The sequence below is a fragment of the Gymnoscopelus microlampas genome (genome assembly GCF_963454915.1).
Source record: "Gymnoscopelus microlampas genome assembly, chromosome: 3".
Taxonomy (NCBI): domain Eukaryota; kingdom Metazoa; phylum Chordata; class Actinopteri; order Myctophiformes; family Myctophidae; genus Gymnoscopelus; species Gymnoscopelus microlampas.
The window spans coordinates 37,458,291-37,471,092 of NC_139940.1; the positions used below are offsets into that span (position 1 = coordinate 37,458,291).

At 41.4% G+C, this 12,802-nt stretch overlaps 1 protein-coding gene across 1 annotated transcript; it reads left to right on the forward strand.

The window, feature by feature from the left end:
* The first annotated feature begins 4,275 nt into the window (after positions 1–4,275).
* On the forward strand, positions 4,276–12,065 carry LOC311042197 (gamma-glutamylcyclotransferase-like). Its single transcript, XM_084052775.1, has 4 exons — positions 4,276–4,567; positions 6,641–6,792; positions 10,504–10,636; positions 10,933–12,065. The coding sequence occupies exons 1-4, from the start codon at positions 4,298–4,300 to the stop codon at positions 11,077–11,079; spliced, it is 702 nt and encodes a 233-aa protein (XP_083908901.1). The 5' UTR covers positions 4,276–4,297; the 3' UTR covers positions 11,080–12,065.
* Positions 12,066–12,802: the final 737 nt, after the last annotated feature.

The following is a 12,802-nucleotide window of genomic DNA, read 5'->3' on the forward strand; positions in this document are numbered from 1 at the left end:
TCTGGGAGGCATTGCCTCGGAGTTTGGACGGCGGGGGCGCGGCCACTGCGTTGTGATTCAAATCAACAGCCAATGAAGAAAAGGGGGCGGGATCCACATGCAGTGGTGTTGGTGTCTAAATAGGATCGACGGGAAGCAATTTCCCCTTGAGAAATTTCGGCCGCCATTGTTGTGTACTGCTGTTTGCCTCTCGTCGGACTTTTTAGACGAGTTGCACAGCTCTCAGACCGGTAAGAGGCGTGTCCGCTCAGATTCAGAGCGTAAATAACATCCGGCCCACAAATCCCAGGGCTCTGGCCCAGAAGTTCCTCGCCGAGCCGGCGAAAACTTCTGGGAACTCAGATTAAGCACACAGTGGCACAGTTCACGCCAAACTTTTCGAATCAAGAAGGCGTTGTGTGCCTGCGTCCAATTTAAACCATAGACTGTATAAATGAGATTTAAACCCGTATTCACATCCGGTCCAAAGCCCCGCCTACTGGATCCGGTGCGCTGAACAAGACATAGACGTACTATTTCCGTTTCCGTTTTCTGACCGGATGTTGATCCCCAGACTGCTATCAGTCATCATCAACACTAAACCATATACACCTGTGTGGAGTCAGAAAGCTCCACATGTTATACTTTGGCTTTTCAAAAATAGCAGATCTACAAGCTCACAGCGTCACTTTGTAGCTTGCTGTGAGCTTGTAGATCTGCAATTTTTGAAATGTTTTGAAAAATCTCGAAAATGTTTGGAAAAGTTTGAATAATATTGAATTTCTTAACATAAATCTTCTCTTCTGGGGTCCCTGGCACAACATATTCTCAGATGGGGTCCGTGGCCAAATGCATACATTAATGTGGGGGTCCTTGACATGAAGAAGTTTGAGAACTGATTTATAGATCCATAATAATCTCCATACACATGTAGTGTCTGATGATGGACACTAGATGGCGTCCAAACGGCAGTTTTCCAGTCTGTCCATGATGACAAGTCACTGTTTTTTATAAAAGTTCAAGCGGGTGTTATTTATTTTGCCATAACACCCACTTTTACTGTGTGGAAACAACGCCCCCACTGTACTGAGTACATCCATGAGTATAGAGCGTGCGAACAGTCTTCTACCTGGCTGTTGAAGGCGGTTGAAGGCAGAAGGAGGCGGCGGGTGGGGAGAGAGTCAGCGCACTGAAGTCAAGGCACAGACTAGTGTTGACTGTTACTGTGTTGTTACTTGTTGACAGACGGATGCACGCTTATGAGAAACAACAAAAATAAATCCTGGCAAAACAGTTGCGTGCATTAGCACAAGATGAGGATAAAGGAAACATTCAGTCTAAATGGACAGTAGTCCATTTCAGAGCGTTTTCAGTCAGCCAATCAGCGTCCACGTCGCTCCCACGTTCGGTTCAGTGTTGCCATGTCCGCTTATTATAAGCGACTTTGGGCTTGTCTTTCTGTAAAGTCGTTTGTAAATAATTATAGCTGCAGGTTGCCTTTTTGGGCTTGTTTCCTAATGTTGTGGACACTTTCATGTCAAGGACCGCCAAATTAATGTTTTTGTCTCCAGACCCCCATCAGAAAAAAAAATCACCAGGGACCACCCCATACAAGATTTGTGTTAAAATGTTTTAGAAAAGATTTTGTTACATTTTTGTCAAGATTCATTTGAAAATAGCAGATAGATCTGCAGGTGAGTTAACGCTCTGGACCAGGGCTAGTCTCCATACAGAAAACAAGCAACATTACAAAAAAGAGCACATGTAATCATTACTAAAAGGGTACAAACAGAAGAGAAAAAACATCAGTAAAAAGGCATTTTTAGGAAGCCTGCAGTGATGGTACCTACATGTATGTGTTTAAAAAAAAATCAGATACCTTTATGGTATGCAGGAGCAGAGCAGACATGAATCAAGGAGCCAGTCTTGAACACTGGTCATCACAGATGTCAGGACTAAGGAAGCCTCTGTCAAGTCCCTACCATATGACACAATGACTATCATCTGCATACATCTGGCCATGAACATTTTGACACACATCTGGTAGGTCATTGATGTACAGAAAACTAAATGGGACCCAGTATTGAACCCTGTGGGACCCCAACAGGGCAGGTGAGGTAGGGAGATTTGACACCATCAATACAGACACATTGGGCCCAATTCACTGAGCTGTTTACACCCACATTTTTTAAACAGCTTTATGCAATGCAAAGGATCTTCTATATGAATGCGCCTCTGACCTTCAGGCAAACATGAGGAACAACTGTGATCCGCACATCTCAGGGATTTACACACCCCTTTGTGAATTGCACGTCGGTTTGTGCTCAGAGAAAATACACCCTCCTTTAGTCACTTTATTTACACGTTATTTACGACCAGCTTAGTGAATCGGGCCCATTGTTCTTTGTTACATAGATAAGATTTAAACCACTGTATAGCCTCATAAGAAAAGTTAAAGTGAGTTAATTTGGACAAAGAACCTGATGGCTGACTGTGTCTGATGGCTTTATTTTTCCTAGTAAATACCGGTCCATATCTATCGGTCAGATAAGAATTAATTACATCAATAAACGGAGGAAGGAAACGTGTTATAATAGTATTTGGGTTTATTCCAGAGAAGAGATATTACAAGCGTTGGACATGCATAGTTCCAGATATATTCTTCTGACGTTCAAACAGAGATACAGAGTAATTATACACATAGCGTGGGGTTACGCCTTTCGTCATTACGTCAGCCGTAAGTTATGGCTTGAATGGCTCAGTTTCCTGGGCAACCAAGGTTGGGGTATCGAGGTTAACCTGCTATCTAATATTGTTGACATACCAGAAGGAGCCCATCAGACCAAAACAATGTTGCAGGCCGCTCCTGAGGCACTGACACTTTTAACCATATTAACACATAGAAATGGAAAATGGTACACTTTAAATCCATAAGAAAATGGTACAAAATCAGATCTATCAGTGTCAATAGCTTTTCTCAAGTCAAGAAACACGGCAGTAACACAGGGATTCTTATCCAATAGACCTTTATGCTCTCAATGAGCACAACATTGTCTGCTTCTGTGGAATGGCGTGCACGGAACCCAAACTGCATGGGATGCAGTGGGGAATGACTTTGTCAAGATGTCTAATGATCAAATTGGCTATCCATTTCTCTGCCACCTTTGAGATGACAGGGAGGATACTGATGGTTCTGTAATCGCGCAGTTCATGTTTAGAGGCAGGTTTAAAAATAGCTGTGACGGTTGCCACTTTGGCCTCTGAGATTTCTTCTAGGTAAAAAAAATGGTTGTTCACTATTAATAGGGCTGGAAAGAAACTTGGAGGGTTTAAAAAGTTGTGTTATCTCAAAACCGAGTTCAGGAAAAAAATCATTGAACTTACATGCTAGCGTATATGCATCCTTCACGAGTGTACCATCAATATTTAGTTGTAGATCATTACAGAGTATTCTGTCTGCCGAGTAGTTTATTAATATATTGCCAAACCTTTCTCCCATTTCCCTTGGCACTCCCAATAACACTGATGTAAAATGTTGCTTTGGCCTTCCTTAAAAAATGTATTATCTGATTTCTAACATGTGTACATTTCTGTCTGTCTGTGGTCAGGCCAGACTTTAGTGATTGCTTCAACAACTGGTCTCTATACTCTTCATTAAGTTTCTACAGTTTTCATCTACCCAGGGCAAGGAAACTACTTTCCCATTCCTACGCTGTCCCCTTGTGGTGAAGGTCCATGACCTCATTAACTTTAGTTAAAAACATATTGCAACCAGTTTCAATATCATTGCAAAGGAAGATGTCACTCCAGTCGAGCCTTTTCAAGGCTGCTGCAAAGTTTTGTTGTTGGGTTTTTGGTATACTAATAGGTTTACAGAGAGACTGCTTTGTAAGTTTTCTAGAGAAAAAAAATATTGTGGTCAGGTCTGATAGACCAGTCAGAAAATGTTAAGTTTTTGGTGACCCTCTCTATTTTATTTGTGAAAACCAGGTCTATTCTGGTTTTAGATTGATTAGTGATTCTGATGGGATGTTGTAGCCTACTAGCTGCGAAAGATTATACTGATCAGTAAGCTACAGATTTTTGTCATCTCAGTTTACATTTATATCACCAAAACGTCACAGACATTTAACATTGCTTTTAGCTGATCATAAAAAAAAATTTGGGCTTGTTTTCATAGACCTGGTTGCTTGTTTCCCCCGCAAAATCTGGCAACGTTGTTTCGGTCCATGAGTTCGTTCAGTACATAGGGTTCAGTCTCTTCTCTTCGCAGATGAGTGAGGCTGGGACCGAGGCTAGGGTTCAGTACTGTGATCCAATGACCACCAGTGTGATGCTGTTAGGCTGTTCAGGACTAAACAACATGTCTCGTCGTTATTCTGCTCAGATTTGTCTTCTGATTTGTCTTTTACAAATTGCTCACACAACCAGCACCACCAGCGGTCTGGGAAACAATGAATATGAGTCTAATAATAATAATAATTCATCAGACCATTTTCTATATTTTGCCTATGGGAGTAATTTGCTGAAGGAGAGACTCCATGTGAGGAACCCCTCTGCTGCTTTCGTGACAACGGGACGATTAACGGTAGGCTATTATGTGGATAGAGAATAGAATAGTTAGAATTGTGATTATTCCTAGAAGCAGGTCCTCAATTGAAACAAGCTCCTATAGGGGCTTTTTGTGTTATCATTTTAACAATATTTGTAAACAGTACCTCTGTACAATCTGCAAACTGTTTATAAAGAATTCAACCAATCAAAAGTTACACTTGTTGGAGTGTTGAGATAACGTTGTAGCATGGAGACATGGGACATGTCGCCCTAGTGGCATGTTATTTTGGACAGAAACAGCAGAAAACTGTATTTCACCAGAAGATTCTTAATTACTGTGGGTTCATCATGGCATGAAGACAAAAACTAAATACAGCCACAAAATGATTTGTACTTTTCATCACCTTAGTACTGAACTGCTTTCTTTCTAAAATCTTTTTTTCATAATTATGTAAAAAGCAACAAAAAAAACACCTCATATCATCAAACAATATGATAATTTGACTGAAAGATAATTTTGAAGAATGTTCTTGTGTTAAATAGCTCTATATTGATTAATTGATTGATTGAGTGATTGATTGAATACTTTATTAACAGGTTGCAAATACAGAGGTACAATTTAACAATGATTGTTAAAAGGCAAACACAAAAAGCCAGGGGCTTGTCTCCATTGTGGTCCTGTGTATTCAATTCATCAAGACATTTAAAGACATACAATAATGGGCTGTCTCTCCAGTCCAGCTCCGTAGTAAACAGACAATTCATGTTCAGGCCAGGATACCACTTTCATCTTATCAGGAGAAAGAACTCATACAAGATACAAACAAGTGAACCGTAGCAGATCACCTATATCCACTATTTATTTATATAATATACAACATATGGATGCCAAGGTTAAAGCAGCACAATGTAACTTTCCTCTTCCACCCTGGATTTGAACCTGGTTTCCTGCATAAGTGCTGACATTTTTACCATTGAGCTAAGGGTGCATCCACACATAAGATGCAAGTCATCAAGCCTAGGGTCTGCCTGACGTTTCTTCCAAGGGGGAGTTTTTTGTTGCCACTGTCGCAAAATTTCTTGCTCAGGGTGGGACTGTCGGGTCTCTACTCTACTTGTAAAGTGTCTTGAGACAACTTGTTGTGATTTGACACTTTAATAAAATTGAATTGAATTGAATCGGAAGTCCCATCCATTCCCATGTTATAGGAAAAAACGGAAAGACCGTCCCGATGCATGTCTGAAGCGCATGTCCGGGTTCCGCTCTTCCAACAGCCAGAAATGGCCGGAACCGGAACAAGGGCTTGCGACAACTAGTGTCAACTTGCATCTTTGGGTGCATCCACACATGTACGTCAAGTTGACACTAGGGTTGCAAGCCCTTGTTCCGGTTCCGGACATTTTTGGCCGTTACTCAATGAAAACCTGAACCCGAATATGCTTTTCAGACGGAAGCCGGGACGGAACTTCCGGTTTTTAACTTAACATGGGAGTGGATGGGACTTCCGACTTCCGTGCGACAACTTGACGTACATGTGTGGATGCACCCTAGAGCCTGCCTGTATTGAGGTCAGGTCAAAATTCATGTCAGATGGTGTCTAGGTGAGACATGACCGTTGACACGATCTAAATGTCTCAATAGAAGAGCAGGGAGACAAAATACAACCACCCCAATTGTATAAGTTATATTGTATTAACATACTCTACCATACAGATTGGACAAAATAATATTTTTTTCATTAAAAAAAAGAAGGCATTGAAGGAGGAATGAGCTCGGCCCTGGTCTCCTTAGGCTGGTGGGGGGAGTGTAGCGCCCAGGATCACTTTGAAAATTGGCACCGGGTGAAAAAAGGGTTCCAAAATCGTGGGATAAAAAATCTATTAAAAAAAAAATATATATATATATATATATATTCAAAGATTTGCACACATTTTCACGATTTTTCAAAAAAAATCTACAAGCTCATAGCTATGAGCTTGTAGATCTGCTATTTTTTAATAGCCAAAAGAGATCTAAAATGACACGGATGCGTTCCCAGATTGAATGGATTAAAGTGACCAATGAGCACTGCTGCTACAGTATGTTTGAATGATTTGTTCTGGGCAGAATCACACCCTCCGATTCGGACACTGGTCAGCATACTTCGATGGAACCAACTCCTGGCATGGAGGTGTTGCTACTATAGAGCAGAGCGAGGGGGAAGATGTTTGGGGCGTCGTCTGGAGACTGGAGACTGAACATCTCGTTTCTTTGGACAGGTAGCTTCATTGTAATCACTGTAAAAGATTTTCTGTAACTAGTACAGGTGGAAAATAATAATAAAACGATATCAAGTGGATACTTTACTATGCTTTATAAACTAGTCTCTTTCTATTTACACACGCACGCTCGCGCACACACGCACACGCACGCACACAAAAAAGTGCAATGTCATTTGTTAACTAGAACATATTGTTCCTGAAGAAACAATGTGGGCTCGCTTCAAGACAAAAAATAATGTAAAAAGTACAAATTCAGTCAGGGTCCCAGGCAGTGCTCTATTTGACTCTGACTGTGTTGTATGTGAGATTGTAGACTTGGCTCCGGTTGATCAGCTGTTTCCATTCTCCTAATTGTCATCAGTGCTTGGTGCTAGGTGTATGATCGATCGAAGCTAGACGATCTACAATCTCAAGCTTGTAGATCAGCTATTTTCAACATTGCTATTTAAACAATTTTATTAGTGTGCTTCATGATGTTAAATCTGGGAAATAGCTGTAATTTTGTGCAACATATTTAAAATGTTGGACTACCTCCAAACATACTGTACACTGTCTGTCTTTCTGTCTGTCTGTCTGTCTGTCTGTCTGTCTGTCTGTCTGTCTGTCTGTCTGTCTGTCTGTCTGTCTGTCTGTCTGTCTGTCGATCACCAATTACCCAAAGAAAGTTTAAACGTCTCTTGGAGAATACCGCAGTGTCTTCAGCTAAGCTCTAAACACATGGTTAGAAAAGCCGGTGAGAGTCAAATAGCCCGGAACATAAATGTCTATTTGCAATCCCCTGGCCTATATAAACACACGGGCTGTCACATGAGCATTAGAATAAATACACACAATACAGCCTTGCACAAACATGACCATTATTTTGTTGGACGATATTAACGCAACAAAATAGGATCAAACCTGTCAAGAACTCAATAGGTTGCTTTGTGGGTTAATCCCCCCCTCCCTCAGTGAATGTAGTGGATAGATAAACTATAGCACATGTTTCAAATGTGTTCACGTCATGTTTCTGCTCTTAACATGCATGTAGTATACTATATGATATATATGATGATATATCGGCTAATGTAGCTACTTTGGGAAAGTTTAGGAAACTCTTTTGAAAATGTTGAGCTACATTGACATGAGCAAAATGGGAATGCCAGGTTGAAAGTGGTTAAATACAGTAGCATATAACTTTTATATTGTGAGACTTTCTTTGTTAACTGCATAAGGAACTGTTCCAACAGTCAGTTAAAAGTCAGACTGACTGATTGACTGGTTTTGTTGATGTAGTGTAAGAATGGTGCAATGGTGTATGGTGCAAACTTAAATGAGATGGGTGTGCAGTCTTAGTGTCTCAGCGTGTTACTTTTTTTATTTGGAGATTATTTTGGAGATTTGAAGATTGTGAAATAAAGATCTATGTCAAACAGAAGATCCCCCAAAACAGCCATGGTACCTAACAGGTTTGAAACTAGAGTATTTTGTTGAGGTAATTACATCATCCAGCAAAATACAATAAAATACAGGGTCATTTGTGTAGTTTGATGGCTTTATGTATTTATTCTAATGGCCATATATGGTGACAGCCGAGAGTGGTTTTATTTGTTTTTATCATGTGTGTACATACTGTATATGTTTAAAGACAAATGTGTGTTTATTGAGGAAAGGGTTGCAAACAGCCCTAAGCATTGGCAAACAGGCCACACATACCTGCTCAAACAGGTTCTCACATAAAGTCTTCTATTCACTGCCTTTATTCAGTAATATCAGTGACTTGACTTAAACATGCTATAAGTGATTACTTGATTTAAACTAAATGTTATTGTTCAAATGTTAAAGCATTCCAATAGTAATCATTGCTATAGAGTGTTTGTTCAGGTGTCCGGCTCTTTAATAAATAGAAAATACATTTTCAGGTGAGTCACCCATTTCATCCAATCAGGAGAAAGAACCTTATAGAGATCACGTATCAGCTTGTGTTCCAATTCCAAATTTGTCTGCTCATTTGTGTTTCCTCGCCAATTTCATTTCTTTATCCTGTATGAGTTCTCTCTCCTGATTGGATTAAATTGGTTTTAAATATTAAAAAAACGACAAAACATTTCAAAGTAAAACGTTCAGGCATGTGTGTCCATAGTAAGCAGAATGGTTTTAATTGTGAATGGACAATCGACAGACAGGGCCGGAAGATGGTCATCGACGGTCAAGGTGGGTGGGGGATCAAGAATAGGGAGTGGAGAAGGGACGGTGACCCAAGGTTTAATCTGGGAGACGTGGTATGAGGCATGGCAACACATGTCGGGGGGGAGTTTCAGGCGGAGTCAATCACAAAGGGTCCGATGAAATGGGGAGACAGCTTACGAGACTGGGCCTTGAAAGTCAGGTGTTTAGTGCTAAGCAACACTTGCTGGCTGGGAGTGTAAGTGGGGGCAGGGGAGCGGCGTTGGTTAGCCTGAAGTTGAGACTGCTTAGAAGCGCAGAGTAGGGAGGCTTGAGCACGGTTCCAGATTCGTTGACAACGCTGAATGTGGGTCTTGGCGGAGGGAACCGAGATCTGCTGTTCTTCCACAGAAAGGAGAGGCGGTTGATAGCCAAGGGAGCAGAGAAAAGGGGAAAGGCCATTCGAGGCATTAGGTAAGGAGTTATGTACATACTCAACCCAAGGGAGGAAGGAACTCAAAGAGGACTGGTTAGAGGAGGCGAAGCAACGGAGAGTTGTCTCCATCTCTTGGTTTAGGCGTTCGGTTTGGCCGTTGGACTGGGGGTGAAAACTAGAGGACAAACTGACGGAGGCACCAAGGGCCTTGCAAAAGGACCTCCAAACCTGTGAGGTGAACTGGGCCCTGGGACCCCTGTCGGAGACAACGTCTGCGGGAATGCCGTGCAACCGGAATACATTGCTCTCCAGAGCTTCGGCAGTCTCCTTGGCCGAGGGAAGTTTGGGGAGAGCAATGAGATGAGCAGCCTTAGAGAAGCGATCCACCACTGTCAAAATGACGGTATTGCCGCCAGAAGGGGGAAGACCAGTGACAAAATCCACAGCAATATGAGACCAGGGACGACCAGGGATGGGGAGCGGATGGAGGAGCCCTGGGGGGGGTGTCCGTCAAGGGGTTGGGTTCCAGGAGGTGGAATGGGAGGAGGGAGTTGGGGGGCGTAAGGGATATGGGAGGCATAAGGGGGTGGGTGGGTGGATGGGTGGGGGCGGCCGGGATTGGTCCTGAAGAGGAAGGTCCGTGAGAGGCCAATAAAAGGGACAGTTCTCTGTTTCTGGCTTGAGAGGCGGCGAGGGAATCAGAGAGAGCCTGTATCTGGTTCTGATAGAGTAAGGCCTTGGCCCGAGAAGTGGTGAGGTCCTGGTAGGCGGTCTGCAGGTGAAGGTCGGCTTCTCGGTCGGCTTATATGATGGCTTCGTTCATCGTCCTCAGGTAGGAGTTCCTCCATTGGACGACCTCGGGCCTGTCGGCAATTTAGCCGTGGAAGCAGTAGGGGTGGGGGGGGAAAGGTGAAGGGGGAATCTTCAACATTAGGTTCACAATGTTTATGTCTATAGTTATTATCCTCTATTTTGATCTTTACAAGAAACTATTTGTAAGTAATTCGGATAATTTGTTGCTGTTCACCTCAGTGCACACAACCCTACTAAGTAATAAAGTATTTAAAAAAAACATTGGTTAATAAAATAATTGATATCTTTTGACATTTTTATTTCCCAATTTCCAGGCAGGAGGGAGTTCAATACGGCAGGTACCGACCTTTGGAGGTGAACGTGCTCACAGATGATGGAGAGATGCTCTGTCGAACATACAAGATGAACGAATACAAACCTTACCTCACCTCTCCACCTTACAAAAAGGTTTACATTCAAACCACTCAAACCTTACTTATCTTTCCACTTTACAAAAAGGTTTATATTCAAACCTACAGTGCCTTACCTCTCAACCTAACAAAATGGTTTAAATTCATTTGAACAAGTATTAAGGTCTTGACACGTGATGTTTCCACTGCTAAGAAAAGTACAGCCGAGTTTTCCTGCACTGGACTCATGGATAAACATTGCATAACAAGCTAAGCCATGTTACAGTAAATCAATGGAAAGCTTTCTAAATCGTTAAACCTCTTTAATTTGTGTTTTTGTGTTGTTCTTTCCAGGTGGTGTGTCTGGGTGCGATACAGAACGGTTTACCACAGCATTACATAGACAAACTGGAGGCGGTGGAGACCAACGGATACATTGGTCCATCTGTTCTGGACCAGATCCAGGGTTTGAGTCCTGCTGCTGATAAAAAGGAAAACTGATCACTGTTGCTCCTTATAGTTGCAGACATATTCAGTGACATTTTAGGGGCCGGTAACCTTTTTGACACGAAGTGCCATGTTTTTATTTTGTTGACTAAAACTATGACAAAAACATGTTTTTCACTGACAAAAACGAAATAAAAATTACGCTATGATGACTAAAACTATGACTAAATATAGACAATTTTGTCAACAAATAAATGTTAGCGAAGGACTAGTGGACACTTTTATGCTTGGTTGTGTGTGGTTGTCGCACTCCAAAAATAGCAGATCTACAAGCTCACAACGCGTCACTCTGCGACGCTTTGTGAACTTGTAGATCTGCTATTTTCGGCATGCAGCTAATTATAAATCAGGCATTACGACTCCATCACGGCCTGCCAAAAACACATTTTAGTTGACTAATTCAACTCTAGATTTAGTTGAAATATTAAAATATTATGATATGATATGAACACTAACATTTCGTCGGACTAAAATATGACTATACCTAATTGAATTTTATTCAAAAGACTATGACTAAAATTAAATCAAAATGTGCTGTCAAAATTAACACTGGTGCCATATCAACATTAAATGTAATTATGACACTAATAAACCAATCTTTTGGTATATCTTCTTTCACATCAGGACATTGTAATGATCATTAGACTCAATGAGCAATGACCCACCTACAGTATCTCCCAGACTCACTCCCCAGTCAGAGTTTGAATGAATGTAGAATTACAGTATGTGCAGGATGTAATTTGCATACAGATATGAGGGGACTTAATTGAATTGACTACATTTAAAAAATATATATATTTTAATTTAAAAGAACAATCCTCTCTGTCACACTTATGTCAGTGTGCCAGTGATCACCCTCCCCCCTGTGCCAATCTTGGCACCCTAAGGTGCCTACGGTCTCCGACCCTATATATAGAAATGATCAAAGTGTAGTGTGATTATCAAAGAGCTTGTGGTTACAATTCAGGCATTTAGCAGATGCACATTTCCAGAGCAACTTGGTAACAAGGTAAATAGTCACATACACTGTAAGTAGAGTGCACAGAGAAAAAGAAACTTGGACACCTAAACAATGAGCCTGCTGGAATCTGCCTAAACCAGTGTTTCCAAAACAATGGATCTGGACCCATTTTTGGGTCATGCCCCCCCCCCCCCCCCCAAAAGGTAAAGTTAAGATTTTCAGAACCTTAAAAACCTCAAACAATTTTCATAAGAATTTTAGAAATTAAAAAAAAAATTAACAGCATTCCATTTTAATAACGCTTAAGCAATTGTGAAAATAGTAGATCTACAAGCTCACAATGCCTTGCATCATTCATAGTCTATTTTCACTATTTTTGAAATAGGGCTGGTTCTATGCTAGCCTTGATCCAAGACTGTCGTATTATATGACAGTCTTGTATGACTGATTACCGGCTAGTTCTATGTGTTAAGAATGCGTTATCATAACTTATTCATAATGAGTCTGGGTCCCGGCCCGGGACTTGAGCTGCAAAGTTTCGGAACTCCTGGTCTAAACAACATGTCATCCAGGGCCAGATCTACCATATGGGCACTTTGGGCACGTGCCCAGGGGCCCCTGAGCATGAAATGGCCCTCTATGTTAGGAGACTAGAGAGTTTTTTGTTTTTTTTTGGCGCCGCAAAAATATCACCCATTCTCTTGATCATGATATGATTATCCAATTGGAAATTTTTGCTAAATTTAGCTCAGAGAT